Below are 20,146 nucleotides of genomic sequence, written 5' to 3'. Positions count from 1 at the left end.
TTGGTGAAAAGCTGAAAGCCTTCTTGCTAAATTCTGGAACAAGACAAGGATGCCCACTCTTACCAATTCTATTTAACAGAGTGTTGGAAGTCCTAGGCACAGCAATCAGACAAGAAAAAAAGGTATCCAAATTGGAAAGAAAGAGATAAAATTGTCATTGTATGCAGATGATATGATACTCTATACAGAAAACCCTAAAGACTCCACACAAAAACTGTTAGAACTGATAAATGAATTCAGCAAGGTAGCAGGTTACAAGATTAACATACAGAAATCTGTTCCATTTCTTTACAGTAACAAGGAAATATCAGAAAGAGAAAGTAAAAAAAAAAAATCCCATTTAACATCATGTCAAAAAAAAAACCTAGGAATAAACCTGACCTAGGAGGTGAAAGACTTACATGCTGAGAACTATAAAACATTGATAAAGGAAATTGAAGATGATTCAAAGAAATGGAAAGATATCCAATACTTTGGATTGGAAGAATTAATATTGTTAAAATGGCCATACTGCCCAAAGCAATCTACAGAATTAATGCTATCCCTATCAAATTACCCATGAGATTTCTCACAGACCTAGAACTAAGAATCCTGGAATTTATATGGAACCACAAAAGACCCAGAATTGCCAAAGCAATCCTGAGGAAAAAGAACAAAGCTGGAGGCGTAACCCTCCCAGACTTCAGATAACACTACAAATCTACGGTAATCAAAACAGTGTGGTATTGGCACAACAGACATATGGATCAGTGGAACAGAATAGAGAGCCCAGAAGTAAATCCACACACCTAGAATCAATTAATCTGCAATGAAGGAAGCAATAATATACAATGGGCAGTCTCTTCAACAAGTGGTAGTGGGAAAACTGTACAGCCACATGTAAATCAGTGAAGTTAGAACACACCCTCACACCATAGACAAATATAAACTCAAAATGACTTAAAGACTTAAATATAAGACATGACACCATAAAACTTCTAGGAGAGAACATTGGCAAAACATTCTCTGACATAAATTATACCAGTATTTTCTTAGGTTAGTCTCCCAAGGCAATAGAAATAAAAGTAAAAATAAACAAATGGGACCTAATCAAACTCATAAGCTTTTGCACAGCAAAGGAAACCATACACAAAATGAAAAGATAACTTGTGGACTGGGAGGAAGTATTTGCAAGTGATGCAACTGACAAGGGCTTAGTTTCCAAAATATGCAAAACAGCTCATATAGCTCAATATCAAAGAAACCCCAACAACCCAATCAAAAAATGGGCAAAAGACCTAACTAGATGTTTCTCCAAAGAAGACATACAGATGGCCAACAGGCACATGAAAAGATGCTCAACATCACTAATTGTTAGAGAAATGCAAATCCATACCATAATGAGGTATCACCTCACACTGATCAGAATGGCCATTACCAAAAAGTCTACAAATAACAAATGCTGGAGAGGGTATGGAGGAAAATGAACCCTACTATATTGTTGGTGGGAATGTAAATTGGTGCAGCCACTATGCAAAACAGTATGGAGGTTCCTTAAAAAACTTAAATAGAGTTACCATATGATCCAGCAATTCCACTCCTGGGCATATATCTAGAAAAGATGAAAAGTCTAATTCAAAAAGATACATGCACCCCAATGTTTGTAGCAGCACTATTTACAATAGCCAAAACATGGAAGCAACCTAAGTATCCATTGACAGGTGAATGGATAAAGAAGATGTGATATGTATATATATGTATGTATATATATATGTATATATGTGTGTGTATATATATGTATATATATGTATGTATATATATGTATATATATATATATATATATATAAAAGAATATTACTCAGCCATAAAAAGAATGAAGTATTGCCATTTGCAGCAATATGGATGGATCTGGAGATTATCATACTAGGTGAAGTAAGTCAGACAGAGAAAAACAAATATATGATATCACTTACATGTGGAATCTAAAAAAATAATACAAATTAACTTATTTACAAAACAGAATCAGACACACAGACATAGAAAACAAACTTATGATTACCAAAGGGAAAAGTGTCAGGGAGGGATAAATTAGGAGTATGGGATTAACAGATACACACTACTATATATAAAATAGATAAACAACAAGGACTTACTGTATAGCACAGGAAACTATATTCAATGTCGTGTTATAACCTGTAATGGAAAAGAATCTGAAAAAGAATATATATTTATTGATGTATATGTATAACTGAATCACTTTGCTGTACACCTGAAACTAAAACAATATTGTAAATCAACTATATTCAATAAAAACAAATAAAATATTAATAAATTATAAATAATAAAATAAATAATAGAATAAATAAAGTATAGATAATAAAAATAAATATATATTAAATTTAAAAGCTGTACATTTTTGTTTGCCTCTTTTATCTTCCCCATAACAGAGGAAATTGGGTCTCAAAACCTTAGGTACTGGGAGGCATGTGCATCTTCCTACGACATGGACTGAAGTAGTATATCTGGCTCAGTGCAAAGGAGAAATCCAAGATGGTATGTCCTCTAACTAAGCTCTTCTTAGTTACCCTAAGTGTTTTCTAGATTAGCAGTGAAGGCATAATTTGAGAACTTTAATATTTAGAAATTGTGCAGGAGCCAAGGAAAATCTGCCTTTCTCTATTGAAATACCTGATAATGTTTCATTATGAAAGGTCCTTTTGTAATTTTGAATTTATGAATTTGGCTGCTCAACTTTTTAATTACGAAATTGTTTTAAAAACTTTTGCTCAGGAGAGTCTTTATTGCTTTTTTCTAAAATTAGTAACTAATTAAAAAGTAATATAAAATGTCATTTAGTGATTTTCAATAACACGACGCACTATACTTTAGAGAAATTCGTTTCTGCATTTTATAATTTTTACTCGTAAAACATTAACCAAATGGCCATTTGTTTTCCACTTGTTTTAAATAGCCATTTTACTCATTACCTTTTCATTTATCACTTATTTCTGTCTCCTTTTAAACCACCCTCCAACCAATCTAAAAAAGAAATTAAAAAACATTATTTTAAGGAAATAAAGTTTCATCTGTATTTTTAAAATTTTATGTGTATGCCTTTTAAAATGAGTTTTTGAATGTTAACCATATGAGGTCAGAGAGTATTTCCCCTTATAAATTGGGTTTTGCAGTGCTATCTGGGAGCTTTCAAGCAACAGGAAGAATAAGAATGATTTTTTATTTAACTTGCCTTTATGGCACTTCATCACAGTGCTATCCACAGCCTGACCCTATTAAATGTTTAAATGATATTGAAGTAAACAATCTTGGCTTACCAGCAACCAGCAGCCCCTTGCTCTTCTCTGTCAATTAAACCTCAGTTTTGTTCATGAAAGCGCCTCAAAATCTTTGTACAGGCACATTCTTGGAGATATTGTGAGTCTGGTTCCAGATCACCATAATAAAGCGAATATTGTAATAAAGCGAGTCACATTAATTTTTTTGTTTCACAGTGCATGTAAAAGTTATGCTTACACTATACTGTAGTCTATCAAATGTGCAATAGCATTATGTCTGAAATGTACATACCTTAATTAAAAAATAATGCTGTTGGAAAAGTGGCACTGATAGACTTGCTAGACGCAGGGTTGCCACAAACCCTCAATTTGTAAAAAATACAATATCTGCAAAGCATAATCAAAGTGAATAAGATGAGGTATGCCTGTAATGACGTGAGGTGCAATGTTCTGTAGGGCCTTAGCACTATATTCTTCCTTGTTCAGCTCCGCTGGGCCTTATTTCCTCTGCTTTGATTTTTCTAGTCTTCTACTTTTCTCTTTTATAGCACTTATCTTGAGCACTGTCTTTTGTCATCCAGTTCTGTTCTATTTCCCCACCATTATATATGTGGCCTAGTGATCTATTTTGTGTCGGGTGGAAGAGCTGGAGCTCCTAGGGCATTTCTCTCTCTCCTTGCCTCTTCCCCCTCCCCGCCCTCCCCCACCTCTGTAGTCTCTCTGGCTTAGTGACTTCTGAGTAGTTGAATGTCCTACATGGCAGCTTAGAATTCCAAAGGTAGTATCTTGACAAAGAGATAGAGGGGGCAACTGTATTGCCTTTTCTGATCTAGCCTTGGAAGTCATGCAGTGTCACTTCTGCCACATTCTATTAGTTGAAGCAGTCACAGGCCTGCTCAGGTTCAAGGGGAAGGGGGCATAGACGTCACCTCTTGATGGGAGGGATGTCAAAGACTTTGTGAATATTTTAAAACCACAATGTGGTCTTGGTGACTGAGCAAATAGTTAATTAGAAGACTTAATTGTAGTATGTAGAAAAGCAGCATAATTTATAAATTATACTTTTTAATATTTCAGAAGCTTTAAATATGCTTTATGCTTCCCTGGATCATGCTACCTTTGATTACGATCATCTGCCTGCCTTATTTTTTGTTGCGGAATCAGTTTTATATAGACTCTGTTGTGATGCATTCCTAAAGACATACTTATACTCAGTTGAAATAAAGCTGGCAAAGGTAAGTTTTAAAATAATTTTAATGTGTTTTAATTGCTACATGTACTACATCTAGCCACATGATATCTGTTTCAGGAGCTGAACAGGCCATTTGGTTTTATTACAGAATATTCTCGTTTGGTAGCTTATTTTAATCTCCTCTAAATGTGGACATTACATTATTGCTGGATATGCAAATGGAGATAGTTTGAGAAAATACAGTTTCACCAACTATGTAAGAAAATAACATTTAATTAAAAATCAAGTTTGTACTTATTTCTGAGTATATATAGCTTTTCTCCTCTCTTTTTTTTTTTAACATCGTTATTGGAGTATAATTGCTTTACAATGGTGTTTTAGTTTCTGCTTTATAACAAAGTGAACAGCTATACATATACATATATCCCCATATCTCCTCCCTTTTGCGTCTCACTCCCACCCTCCCTATCCCACCCCTCTAGGTGGTCACAGAGCACAGAGCTGATCTCCCTGTGCTATGTGGCTGCTTCCCACTAGCTAGCTAGTTGACATTTGGCAGTGTATATAAGTCCATGCCACTCTCTCACTTCGTCCCAGCTTACCCTTCCCCCTCCCTGTGTCCTCAAGTCCATTCTCTACATCTGCGTCTTTATTCCTGTTCTGCCCCTAGGTTCTTCAGAACCATTTTTTTTTTTTTTAGGTTCTATATATATGTGTTAGCATATGGTATTTGTTTTTCTCTTTCTGACTTACTTCACTCTGTATGACAGACTCTAGGTCCATCCATCTCACTATGAATAACTCAATTTCGTTTCTTTTTATGGCTGAGTAATATTCCATTGTATATATGTGCCACATCTTCTTTATCCATTCATCTGTCGATGGACACTTAGGTTGCTTCCATGTTCTGGCTATTGTAAATAGAGCTGCAATGAACATTGTGGTACATGACTCTTTTTGAATTATGGTTTTCTCAGGGTATATGCCCAGTAGTGGGATTGCTGGGTCGTATGGTAGTTGTGTTTTTAGTTTTTTTAAGGAACCTCCATACTGTTCTCCATAATGGCTGTATCAATTTACATTCCCACCAACAGTGCAAGAGGGTTCCCTTTTCTCCACACCCTCTCCAGCATTTATTGTTTGTAGATTTTTTGATGATGGCCATTCTGACTGGTGTGAGGTGATACCTCATTGTGGTTTTGATTTGCATTTCTCTAATGATTAGTGATGTTGAGCATCCTTTCATGTGTTTGTTGGCAATTTGTATATCTTCTTTGGAGAAATGTTCTCCTCTCTATTTTAAGGATTGCTAAATGCCATTTTTCCATTTAAAAATGCTGACTGATAATTCTTAAATTGTTGCCGAATTTGAGAAGATGAGTTGTTCTCTCAGTATTCTATGTCATTTTAGAGCCATAAGATGGGAAACTGTGTTTATGTAGCTCATGTTTCATAAGGTCCTAGAAGACATATGGTTCTACTTCCTGTGATGATCAAGGCTGCCTGCTGCAAAATTTATTATTAGTCAAAGAAATTTAACTTAACTAATGGTTTTATTGCAAAGAAAAGCAAGAAGAATAATTTTAAGAATAAAGAAATATATACATATGTATATATCTCAATTGACATATATGTGTATATATATCATTTGAAATTAAGTATGGTATTGTTTGCAAAAATATATTTTTTCCTTATTTAATTTTGATTATGAACTGTTAGAAAATGAGCGTGAAGATATTCATGAGTCAGCCAGGACATTTTTGGAAGATATGTGTTTCAGACCTTATAAATTAGGTCTAGATCTTCTCTGATATGTTTGGGGGTAAAAGACTTATGGACACCAGGCAGGATACAGAGAACACATAACAGAAATTTAACATGCAAAGAACTGATGCTTTTCTAGAAGAACAGGAGGCAAAGAGACAAGTAAAATTATAATGTCTTTTTCTTCTTTCCTCTTTATTTCCCAAACTGTTCATTATGGCGATATTTAAGAGCTTATATTTATATAATTATTTTGGGATTTCAAATTTATATATAATACAAAAAGATGGGTATATTAGTTTATGATGGAAAAAGAGTGGAGTGGAAAAACATAGAGAAAGTGTGGCTTTTCTTTCCTTTCCTTCTCATCTCCTTTACTGACCTTTTTCCATTTCTTGCCTTTTATATTTCTGCCAGCAATAAAAATGGCTATAAAATAAAGTTTTTGCCATTGCACATATTGCTTATAATTTACGTATACCATGGATTCATTGAATTTTAAAAAGATGCCTGTATCCTCTCATCTGGATGTTTAGACTATTTGCATTGCACAATGATCAGTGCTTTAGCTATATTAGACATAATAACTTATTTAATCTTTGCAAAAGTCCTAAAAGGTAGGTGCTATTATTATCCACCATTCCACAGACTAGGCATTGAGAGTCTAAGTGAATTACCCAAGATCCCAGCAGAGAAGATTTTGAAACCCACAGTCCAGTGGACTCTCAGCTATGATTCTACTCATTTACCTTGGCTCTCAGATTTACTAATTTTAGTGCTTACTTTTTATTGTTCTAGATAATATAAATTAGCTAGTAGAAATCAGCATGCTTTATAAGTGCCTTTGATTTCAGGCAAGAAGCCATGTCAATTATCCTCCTTGTCTTTGTAGGAATTTCATTATATATCTAACAGTCAGTTGGAAACTTCTCTTTTGATCTTTTTGTGTTGACAGAATGGTATATTTAATGGTATTGCCATAAAGGCATTATTCACCTTAATATGCACCATTTTGTTTCTCTTTTCACAAAGAAGTATGTAGCTCAGGGTTGGGAAGAGCCAGAAATACCTGATTCCCTAATATTACTTACTTTCCAATTTTGTGTGCATTCTTTCCTCATTGTTTTCCTCTGAGTGTAGAATCTTAACTAATGATGTCTACTTATTAAAGTATAGGAATAACATATAAGCAACAGTAGGTTTAATATATTTTATTTTATTTTTATTTATTTTTAATTATTTATTATTTATTTTTGGCTGCGTTGGGTCTTCGTTGCTGTATGCGGGCTTTCTCTAGTTGTGGCGAGTGGGGCTACTCTTCATTGCGGCGTGTGGGCTTCTCATTGCAGTGGCTTCTCTTGTTCCGGAGCACGGGCTGTAGGCATGTGGGCTTCGGTAATTGTGGGACGCATCCTCTAGAGCGCAGGCTCAGTTGTTGTGGCGCACGGGCTTAGTTGCTCCACAGCATGTGGGATTCTCCCGGACCAGTGCTCGAACCCACGTCCCCTGCATTGGCAGGTGAACTCCTAACCACTGCACCACCAAGGAAGCCCGGTTTAATATATTTTAGATAGGAATATAAACAGTGTTCTTCAAGCTTCTATAAAGAACATAAAACACATCACCAACTATTACAATGTAATACATAATAAATATTATTCAGCATTTCTATTTCATGGTTAGATAACAGAGAAATGAAGATAAGAAAAGATGAAAAGAGAAGGAAAGAAGGGGGTGAAAGAATAAAGGAAGAAAAGACAGGTGAGCAGGGAAAGAAACTGACAAGCAGAAATTTACTCTAGGAGGCAAACCTACAGAGAGAGTATGTACACAAATGAAACATGAGGACAGATGAATAGAAAGTTCCAGAATTCCTTAGAGATAAAGACTGGCAGATTTTTCAACAAAAATCTGGCTTTTCAGAATATTACAGATGAAAGCTTTTAAAACCATTTTTCCAAGCATGGTTGTATAGAGTTTCACTTCATTGGTGTATAATACAGCAGTTATGCAAACTGATATGTTGACTATGTATTTTTCTCTTCAGACCCACGTTAAAATGTTAAAGTATTGCTTTCAATATCCTTCTGTGATCCCTTGCAAAATCTTAAATTATTCTTCTTCTGATGAATTTATTATTTCCAACTTTAAGATGCTCACTTAGAGTATTGCAATATTCTTTTAAATGATCTGTTGATCTCCACTTCCTTCTCATCTAACTTCAGTCTCTTGGAGAAGCATAGTACTATATCAAAGTGCTTTATGTGAAGAGATCCCTTGGCATGACATAAACATTTTATTTTTATTTATTTTTAAAAGTCGATAAATGGTGCATGTTTATAATTTATGGATGTATTTACAAATATTCATGGTGCATTCTTAGAATTTATTTTAATGATAGAAGTTTTTGGTAAAAATATTTGGAAATCACTACTGTAATAGAAAATTCATGTCTTTTGATGCAGAACACACAGTCCTGGGTTTGAATTCCAGTAATGCTACTTATTTGCTTAATAGTCTTGGGTGAAGCACTGAGACTTGGTAGAATCATCTTTTGAATTTAATTTTATTTTTTTACCTGTAGATCTAATAATACCCTGCACCATTGTTGAGATGTTAAGAGGATTTGCATATATGTATATCGTGATAGTGATTTAATGGTAGTTATTATTATTATTTGGTCCTTTTCCGTAATCTTATGATTTAGCAATTTAGGCATTTACATTCCATTTATTTCTATAGTGTGTGTTGTTTTTTCTCATTTTCTGTGAAATCTTACATATATTTGCAGATATTTAATTTTCTGTTGTCTATGTAAAACAGTTTTAACTATACACGTATTTTAAACTTCACAGAAGTAAGATATGAAAGTGTGTATTCAGTAATGACGTGTGTGTGTGTGTGTGTGTGTGTGTGTGTTTTCATGAGGGAATGGGGACTTCAGTACAACATACTATGCACAGGCAGAATATTTCTCAAAACTATTGCAATCCACATTCGTCTATATACTGAGACAAGGCACTGTGCAATGTAGTATGATATTTTCTCTTTTATTTTACTTAAAAATCCCCTTTCTATTGATTTCATGACTCACTTAAGGGGCATGATTTGCAATTTGAAAAATACTGTTCTAAAGGACATAGAACAAAATAGTATTCATTATTGGTCATTATATGTAATGGAGAGATGATTTATGAATTTTTTTTTTGCTGAACCAGTATTTTAACCTTGATACAAATGTTTTAAAGTTATTTCAAAAGCATACAATCTCAAATGAATTTGAAATTGTTTCATCAAAAGCAAATGTAATAATAAAATGGTTTATTTTCCTTATGGTTTTTAAACATTTATTGATGCAACACAAAAATGCTTTTTTCTTTCTTTTTTGACAGATTGGCTATTTGGTCTTCTTACGACTTTTTATATATTTCCTTCATGGTCACCTGGAAAGTTTTAAACAACATTTACTTAGGCTTCAACCATATTTATACGGTAGACTGTCTTTTATTTTCTACATTTATAAATGTTTTATGTTATTTTGAGAAGCTCAGACTATCACTATAAAGAGTATAGGCTGTATTTTATTTTTTGTGAAAGATAATAGGTGCAGTACTGAAGAGCACAGCTTCTGGGTGAGACTGCTTGGGTTTTACTTTTAAATTTCCTACTTAGCTAAGCATATGAACTTGTCCGTGGCTCAGTTTTCTTATCTGTAATATCTAACTCACTGGGTTTCAAGAAAGTTAAATTCGTATTTTAGTAAGGTAACCCTAGTGGTGATATAGTTGCTGAACTGGAGTAAGGAGAGAGTAGACGCAGGGGGTCCATTAGCTATGACGTTTGTACAGGCAAGAAATGTTAAAGGTATGAACTTCTAAAATGGGGATGGATAGAGTAAAATAGTTTTGAAAAGTGTTTAGGAGATAGAAAACACTGAACTTGGTGATCCCTTGGATCTAAGCTATATATAAGGGAAAGTGACAAATTCAGGATGAATCTTAAATTTTACATATTGACTAATAAGGTCAAGATAATGGTGCTCTAAACTGAGAAAATTTTGGAGAAACATTTGGACATACTGAATTTGAAGGTCACTCAGGTGTGTATACCCAGTTGGAAACATAGGTTTGGAACTAGGGAAATAAGTGAAGCCTGGGAATCACTTATTTCATGGGTGTCAACATGGATCATTTGACAGTCATCACTGTTAACGTGGATGAGATAACCTGGGAATGGGAGGTGGTGGTGGGGAGAAATTTATTCTAGTAGTAGAGTCTTGGGGAACATAAACATTTAATAGATTATTGGAGTAACAGACAACAACCAGTAGAGAAGAATTAGTAGAAAAAGGAGGGAGTGATTATATAGAAAGCCAAAGAGGGGAGAGTCAAGAAGATCAACATTATCAAGAGCTGTAAAATCATTAAACAATAGGAGGTCTGAGACGGGTGATGGGTTTCTGAAGTCAGAAAGTCATTGTTCTTGGGAGCATTACCGAGTGGAAGCAAAGTTCAGATTGGAGGTAAAGGGTGAAGGGAAAGCTTAAGCATAAGACAAAGGTGGTGAACTGTTTTAAAAAGCTTAGCTATGAAAGGAAGGAGACATATGTCAATAGTTTGGATGAAAAAACAAGGTCAAAAGAGGAGAAGATTATATGTTGTAGGATAAGAAATCAAGAGACTCAAGATGCAAGAAAGGGAGTAATATTTGATGGGAAAAGCCATAGAGGAGGGGAGTAGAAGGTAATAGTGCAAATGTTTTGGATACAAGTTTTGATAGGGTCTGAAACCAAGGCACGGCTGTAGATTGACAGTATAGGAATTTGTGTCTACCTTATCACTTGTTTTGCTTTCTTCATTACGTTATAAATCTCTTTTAACTCCTCACAGTGTTCAGCATAGCGATTCATCAAATATTCAGGTAGTGGTGACAAATACATTTTGAAAAATTATTTGTATAAAACCTCAAGTTCTTACACTGGCTTGTTATTGTTGATATATCGCAAGAACACCAACATTTTGTTTCATATAAGGATAAAATCCTAGATATTGCCCTCTTATCACATACTGTTAAGTGGAGCCCTACTGAGGCTACATGTTCATCTTCAGCAACAGGTGGATTCCTACCTGAGGCTATTAGTTACTGCTACTACCTACCCGTACAACCATCCAATAGAAGAGTGGTTATTACTAATTTTTCCACTGTGTCGATGGACTGAAACTCAAAGGTTGTTTAAAAGTTTGTAAAAAGAACAGCACAGAGATGGTTCTGTTAAATACCACATAGTCTTATGTTAAATGACATAATTGTTGCTGTTGTTAAACTATGTATTTTTGAAAATCAACAACAATGACATCTTGAAAAGAATTAAACTGGAGAATGTTGGTTTAAAAGCAATGACATTGATTACAATATCAGAGTATCCATTATGAATAATATCTGTTCTGACTTGATTTATTTTCAGCTGGAAGTTTCCAGGGATTGTTGTGTAGTAACTATACTTAATTGGTCATTCAACCATTATGTAATTGCTGTTCTGAATTATATAAACTCTTATATATGAATTATTTACCTTGTAGTTTTCTATTATACCACTAGGGGTCATACATAACATTATTAATCTTCAATAGATGGGGAAATACACAGCAGTTTCAGCCTCTAAGTACTGAATTTAATTATATTTTAATAACTAAAAGACAAATGAAATGCAGTGCAAGATGTTAATGAAATATTTCTCACAAATTATTTTTCTTACAATAGCACTTTCTTTCTCTGGAGAATTATATTGCAAGTATCCAAACATCTTTTCAAATGTGCAGTGTATTCTGAAAATCATGGAAATTGTATGTAAAAGAGAACTCCCTTCTCAATCAATTTTTAGCCCTGTGGAAGACAAGAATGTAGATTCTGAGATGGTGAGTATATCCTAGCGCGTGATGAATCAGATCAGATTACTATGCTTAAAGAATCATGCTTGCTAATTCGGTAACATGGCTGAAGATGAATTTAGCTGCAGGGGAGGAGTGAACAGCACAGACATTAAAGTCATGTGCACATTTTCCTGGGTAGTAGTTAGTAGGATCAGTAGTGGGGCATCAGAATCTACCGCTACTACTTTAAATGGAGTAATGCCATAATACCTTCTTCCTTATAGATTCCATCTCAGCTGATTAATTAAAAATTACCCCATAATTTAGAATGACTTTTAAATGAACATTTTAAGATATTACATTTTTATTAAAGGGGGAGTGTGTAAAGTACAGGCTGTTAATGAGAGCAAGTGTAATATTTTTATGCTTCCATGATTCATATGTAATAACATTTAATATGCTATTAAAATCAACTGAAATTTTTTTAATGGTTCAAAATTGAGAAAGTAATACCTGGTATATGACAAATCTCCTTTTAATTTCTAACTTAGATATTAATGATCAACATTAGAGAAAACTATCTGTCCCAATTATATATAATTCCTTGGTATGTAATAAGCTATGATTATACAAACAGAACTCCGGTGTTCATATACCTTATAGGCTGATGTACTTCAAAAGTCAAACTTCAATCTTTGGGGCTTGTAATGCCTTTATTTCCTTTTCTCACATATATTTCAAAAGAAAGCAGTGAACACTTCAAAACCTTGATTCTTTTATTATTTTACTTTTTGTTATATATACTTATTATTTTGTAATTTATAAATAGAAATTTTGTTTTTCTAATAATTTCTTAAAAAGGAGAAAAATGCATTTAATATGATGCTAGTTGGAACAACTAAGGAAATTTAAGGAAAATTCTTTTTTAAAATCATTTTGCCTGTGAGCTGCCTCACAGTTTCCCTGTGCTTCCCTTGGGCCCTTTCCACAGCTATCTAAAATTTAAGCCTATAAGGAGGAACATTTAACCACATCTATTTGTGTTCTTTCTAGGAGTTAGTGTTTTCTTTTTGGCTCATAACTTGGTAAACCATTTATATAAAGAGTGACGTATACTAAGCCATTTGAACTATTTGGTTATGCTTACTAATGAACACACATTGCTTCATGCATAAAAAGGATCTTGTTTTATTTATTTATTTATTTTTTATTTTTTTTTTTTATAAACAGACTTTTTTTTTTTTTTTTAAGGAACTCCTTTATTTATTTATTTATTTATTTATTTTTGGCTGTGTTGGGTCTTCGTTTCTGTGCGAGGGCTTTCTCTAGCTGTGGCAAGTGGGGGCCACTCTTCATCGCGGTGCGCGGGCCTCTCACTATCCCGGCCTCTCTTGTTGCGGAGCACAGGCTCCAGACGCGCAGGCTCAGTAGTTGTGGCTCACGGGCTTAATTGCTCCGCGGCATGTGGGATCCTCCCAGACCAGGGCTCGAACCCATGTCCCCTGCATTGGCAGGCAGATTCTCAACCACTGCGCCACCAGGGAAGCCCCAGGATCTTGTTTTAAAGTTTCAAAAATGTTTTAACAATAAATATATAACCTAAGATACTGAGCAACAGAAAAAGCACTGACTCTCAAGAGGAAGGGCCTGTTCACCAATTGACTATGTGATCCAGAGTAGGTCCATTAAGCTCTCCAAATCCCCATTTGCTTATCTTTAAAAAGACACCACCAGGTACTTCCCTGGCGGTCCAGTGGTTAAGAATCCACGCTTCCACTGCAGAGGGCATGGGTTTGATCCCTGGTTGGGGAACTAAGATTCTGCATGCTGCATGGTGCAGCCAAAAAAAAAAAAAAAAAAAAAATATATATATATATATATATATATATACACATATTTGAAGTGAAGGAATAACTTAAAAAAAAAAAAAGACACCACCACGACCATAATCATTATCATCATCATCGTCATATTTGCCCAAACTAATCTACAGAGTTGTTGTGAAGATTGCAAAAAAGCGTGTGCCTTATAAATTATTAAGAACCATGCAAACATAAATAATAATTATTGAAAAATATACTTAGGAACTCACTTTAACTTAGGCAGTTAAATGTAATAATTTTTATCTAAGGACATGCTTACGCTGACTAAATAATTGTGCTTAACTGTGTAGTTAATTGTGCTTAACTTAATATAGTGATGATTTGAGTGTTTTTCCTTTAAACAAATAAGATCCTGTGAAATCTTGACAACATGAGTGTTCCACTTGTGAGGCCGGCAACTTTCAGTGTTGATTCTGCTTCTCCTTGAATCAATCTGTTTTTGTCACTCTTGGTGCACATACACAGCAAGGAAATGGAAGTTCACTGCTTCTATACAGTTAAGATCTACCTTGGTCTGAAGTGAAAGAGGCAAGAATGTCAACACATGAAAAGAATATATCTGCTTATAATGGGACAAGTCACTAAGTCTCTGTGCTTTTTTCCACTTTTTAGAACAAAGGGGCATAGTTTCAATCTTTTTAAGTTCTATTTCACCTCCATACGTGAGATTCTATGAAGGGATTATAACAGAATTTAGCCTATCAGACTTATTGCCCTCCTTTGTCTACTCCCATTACCTCATAATATAAAGAATATAAAAGGTAGTGTAGATACAGTGCTGCTGAAAATTGCTGGTTCAGCTGATTCAGTGCTGGATGGCATATTTTAATGTTGTTCTCCAGTTTCAGCCCAATTTCTCCAGTACAGTTTAATCTAAGCCAGGCTCCCTAGTTCAGTTGAGTATTTACCCATTCAGTACCCATGCGTCTCAAATTCTGGGAGAAGTAAGGGTGAAGAAGAGAGAAAACTGGGACTGTAAAAGATGTATCTGTATTCATCCTCTCTCCCTTTATTATTCATATGCTACAGTAGAGGATTTGTGGGTTTATTCCTATAGCTCGTATCCTTCAGTAATGCTAAAGGGTCCATGACAGCATATTTTGGCCACTGTAAAATACTTTATTTTTAATATATTATAAGCATTGAAGTAGAAACATAATTTGTTTTCAAAGTGCTATTATAAAATTGCTTTAAAAAAAGGAATTCTGTTAGGATTTAGGCATTAGGATACACACAATATGGGTGTTGGTTCTGTATAAGAATAGGAAATCTCCTTTCCCTGCTGCTGGGACCCATTTCTCCTTTTAATGTTCTTTCCAGCTGATCCAGACACAGGGTTTCCATTGACTTTGACAAATGGTACACTTTAATTGGCTCTGTGAATTGCAGAGCCTGAACACTGGATTGGGTTTTCCACTCTGTCCTTTCTTTGCTCACTAGCAAAGCTGAATTTGTTAAGCACGCTTGTCACATTATAATAACATGGTTCTTTGGAGTAGGTAGATTCAAATTCAACTAAAATGCAGTAGACCATTTACTAAATAGTTGCATCCATCCTAAAGTATTGTACAAATAGTTTTCTGAAAACTAGGAAACATACAGGATTTACATTCAAATGTATTATCAGTCTCATCCTTTAGTGCTTTAAGTACAGTACTCAGTAAGCTAAAGGCACTATCTAAATTTGGGACATTTTATGCTGTACTGTAATTATAAATGGTTACTAGGAATGGGGTTAGACTGAGACACAGGTTCTTTAAAATTAGGAGCATTATCCTATGATTCATGCCCTGTTATTCAGGTAATGCATTTGTATTGAGGGGTCCTATCATGGCAATGTCAGCTATCCCCCAAATAACTGAAAACAAGGATGAAACTCAAAAAACTGTCTTCGAGCAGCCACAATAGAGCCCATGCTTCAGAGTTCATTTTTGTTATCAAAGAGAGCCTGGTCAGACACTCAGAGCTTCTCAAATTTGCACAGAATTCAAGCTGATAGGGTTATCTGAGTTCTCAGCCAACAGCAGATTGGCGACACTCTGGTAGGTGGGCTTTCTGTCTTTAGAATGTACTCTCTGCCCACCGTTTCCACAGTGGGAGCTGTTTCCAAGGATGCAGCCTGGAGACCGTAATGTGTTGTTGAGACCATTTGGATGGTATAGGTGATTGAACCTAGTTAAAGTATCTACATAAACCTTAAGATTCTGGAGGGCAGGTGTGGAGATCTACTCTCTTGCAGCTGCCCAAGACAAGCCTCCTGTGTAAGTTTCCTTGCTTGTTGAACCTGCCACCTGCCAATCTGGAGTGCCCTGCCTCTTTCTCAGGTCTCCCCCAACCTTGTTCTCCATGTATGGGGGCCAGTTTGCAAACCAGCATAGCCCAAAGCTGGGCAGCAAGTGGGGGAGATGAAAGAACTGTAGGAAGTGGTCATAAAGCACCCCACACACCAAAAAGATGGAAGGGGAAAAATAAGTTCTAGTTCTCTGGGAGTCATTTAATGCAGTGCTCAGTGCTTTTCAAACTATCTGTGTAGAGGGTAAAAATCCCTCTACAATTTTTTAAAGAATTTTCCAGACCATCACAGACTGATACTTTTAAAACTACAATAATAGTAAATTACTAAAAATAAAAAGAAACAAATATATAGGCATTAATTTTTTTACTAGACTGAAAAGAAAATTAACTGTCAAATTTTATAAAAGTTTCTAAATCTGTATTCTTTATTTCTGTACTCTAGTTAACAGTTTGCAGAGGGGATTTATCTGCCAACCACACCTCGGGTGGGACTGATTTTGTGTAAAGGCAAAGAACTCTACACCACCTAATATCTCTCAGAGCATTGCTTCCTCTTGGACTGCTACATTGATGATGTACATGATGATTGTATTAAATCATATCATCATCATTATTATATTAATTCATTCTAGTTTGGCAAATACATTTTTTCTTTTGCAAAAAGTAAAAAGCAGGGAAGAAACTTTAGCAGAATATCCATGCAAATGCTTGAAATATATAAGGATATCATTCTTAAGGATAAGAGATAATCCTCACTTATTTGGAAAATTCCCAGGTGTGGTGGGTTCAAGGACCCTTCAGGAGCACACGTGCTGTTGGGAAAACTGGTTTTATTATTTGTTGCAGAGAGAGAACACACACCCAAAGGACTATGTGATGTCTCAGAGGGTGCTAGCATAAATCTATTATAGGATTTGGACTTTGGTTGGGTGATTTGGGGGAGGCTCTAAAGAAGCAGGGATTCTCTTTAGATTTGATGCTGCCAGAAAGTAGGGGCAATTCTGATTAGGTGTTTTGTGGGTGGCACAGTGACTTTTTGTCTGTGCTTAGAAACAAAAATATCCAGTGGCTTTGTGTATTTATCAGAGCAATATTGTCTGAGGTTGATATTCTGTGAGTTTATATCCAGCAGGAGAACAAAATGACCTGGCTGTGAGCGCCAGACCAGCTTGTAGTAATATTGATGTCAGATCAGTTCCGGAAGTCAGAGGCTTCTTTTTCCTTTTTCAGTGATAAGTAGAAATGGTATCATATAAAATTAAAAATCAAACTTAAATATTCTTCATTATCTAAATCCTGATCATTTCTTTACCAAAGGCTTTTGGGAATTTTCTCTGGTGATGGTGTATAAGTTTGTTAACAAGAATTTTTGACCTAACTGAATAGTCTCTAGCCATGCAATGCACAACACATGATTTAAAAAAAACCAAAGTATTGATTGTTTTAATTTAATTAGTCAAGCCATCCACAAGTTTGAAAACCTATCTACCTACATATGTATTCAGAATATTTGCAACATGAGGAATGTCAGGCATCCAGCCTCAGACTGCTAGAGCAATTTGAGAAAAGAATTTCATTTATAGGGATTCCACTTTTGGGGGAGACTCTACCACAAAGCAGAAAATTGAGTTATTTAGATGAAATATGTACATTTACTGAAGTCTGCACGTCTCAGTCTGCTGTCTTACATTATTTTAGAATAAAGCTTTTTTTGGGATACTCTAACATTCTAAACACCGACTGGTTTCCATTTGCTTTTGTGGATGATTTTTCCCCTGAGTCGGTAGCCTTGTGCAGAGACTTTATCTTACTCCTGCCTTTATTGCCAGCGTCTGTGTTCCTGACATAATGTAAATCAATACACATCTGTGAGACTTAAATAAGCAGTTGACTAGAAACTTAAAACTAAGTTTAAAATTTTAAGCTTAGTTTAAAATTTATGTATGAACTTCTGGCTTTCTCTCTTAAGAGTACTCAACGTGAAAACTTTCTTTAAGTATAGTCTTGATGTTATTTTGTATAGTAAATGAGAATTGTAAAATCCTTTGGAATCTCTTTAAGTGTTTCTTTTGAGCATAAAAGAATAAAATATCAGCTAAATTAGTAATTTGAGTACATATCGCAGGATGTGTATTTGAATCTTTACTGTTGACAAAAATTCAATGGGAGTGCTGTGTCTAAAAATAAAATCAAGTTTCTTTGTACCAGTTACTTTAGCAGATCAGTTAAGTCTATGAAACTTAAGAAAGCACTCTAAGGAAAAAACAAATAGCCCATTTGTTTTCTGATTTTGTAGCCTTTTAAAATAGTTACTTTGCAGACATTGATCACATCCAGCTAGGCAATATTTTGATCCTTAAAGTGAAAATCCACATTTTAAAACCCAATTTGCTGTTTGATCATTGTTCAGACTTTTCCCCTCTTCCCTCCCCCAGGTGTCAGGGAGAACTAAGTCATATAGGTTTTAAGAAGCACAATTGTGTCTAATAGTTGTCCCTTAGCAGATACAGGATTTTTGTCACATTGTGGAACTGATGTCATTGAACACAAGGGATCCATGTGAGAATATATTAAGAATTAAGTTCAGATTAACAATATATACTTACAAAAATGTATTTAAGTAAATATACTTACAAAAATGTATTTAAGTAAATGTATTTAAGTAAATATATACTTACAAAAACGTATTTAAGTATATTAACTATATATACTTACAAAAATGTGTTTAAGTAAATGTATTTAAGTAAATATATACTTACAAAAACGTATTTAAGTATATTAACTATATATACTTACAAAAATGTATGTAAGTAATGCATTTTGTAAGTAATACTTACAAAAATGTATTTAAGTAAAATGTCATTGAACACAAGGGATCCATGTGAGAATATATTAAGAATTAAGTTCACATTAACTATATCTACTTACAAAAATGTATTTAAATTGCTCCACTTGGTGTAACATGGTGTAGAAAAAATATGCATTTAAAATTTATTTTCATGTTTATTCAATTCAAAGAACTCTTTCTCAGATATATTTTAATATTTTATTTACAGGAACATTTGCAACTTACTCAGGAAGGATATGAAATTAACCACCTGCTCTGGCACTGTGTTGCTGCCTGGACTTGTGTTCAGAAGAATAGTCCCCAGTTGAATAAGGTGCTTGAACATCTCATCTTTCATAAAACACAGCTTCAAGAGAAACGCTGGTAAGAGGGATCCTATAAATCCAAAGTAACTCATGGAGAAACCTTTGTGTTTAAATGTTAAATAACCTTTGTACTTAAATGTTAATCACACCTTAGTTGACTATGAAAAAAATTTATAATCTCAGTTCCAAAGGCAAGGGCAATTTATATATTTTGTATTAGTTCATGTCATCAATAAATTGTTCTTATCTTTTTTTTTTTTTTTGGCTAGATGAGCATGCTTGTATTGCGTTGTTTGTCTTTATTAAAGGAAACTTGCTATTGATAACTTCATTCCCACATTTAAAACATCTTTTATTTTCCAAGTTGTTAAACAACAATGAAGTACAGCTTATTATCCTTGGAGGAAATATACTAAGATTATGTTTCTTTATGCCTTATTTGTAAAGTAGAAGAGAAATGACTGATAAGTGTTAGTTTCCTCCTATACATATGTTAATTTGAAAAGGGAAAAAGAAGTCTTAAATTACTACAAAAGAGGGCATGGGTTAATGGACGAAAGAAGAATTTTAAAGGAGTTATTTCTGAGGAAATGGATCAGAGGATATCCCTTTGCAATATTTGAGGATGATCAGAGATTTGAATTCCTTTTCCACTACTAACAATAACAATAATATGTTGTGCCATAGCAAGTTACAAATTCACATGTTTTTCTTAAA

The 20,146-nt window shown here is 34.4% G+C and overlaps 1 protein-coding gene across 1 annotated transcript in view; it reads left to right on the top strand.

The window, feature by feature from the left end:
- Nucleotides 1-20,146, top strand: part of TMEM232 (transmembrane protein 232) — a 222,671-nt gene that overhangs the window by 3,068 nt on the left and 199,457 nt on the right. The window contains 5 exon segments of the mRNA XM_059919087.1: nt 2,427-2,532; nt 4,350-4,507; nt 9,621-9,720; nt 11,989-12,143; nt 19,354-19,487. Of these exon segments, the coding sequence (XP_059775070.1) occupies nt 2,427-2,532; nt 4,350-4,507; nt 9,621-9,720; nt 11,989-12,143; nt 19,354-19,487 (653 nt within the window).

Source organism: Balaenoptera ricei, chromosome 3 (assembly GCF_028023285.1).
Source record: "Balaenoptera ricei isolate mBalRic1 chromosome 3, mBalRic1.hap2, whole genome shotgun sequence".
In the NCBI taxonomy this organism is placed as follows: domain Eukaryota; kingdom Metazoa; phylum Chordata; class Mammalia; order Artiodactyla; family Balaenopteridae; genus Balaenoptera; species Balaenoptera ricei.
This window is presented reverse-complemented; position numbering and strand designations above follow the sequence as displayed.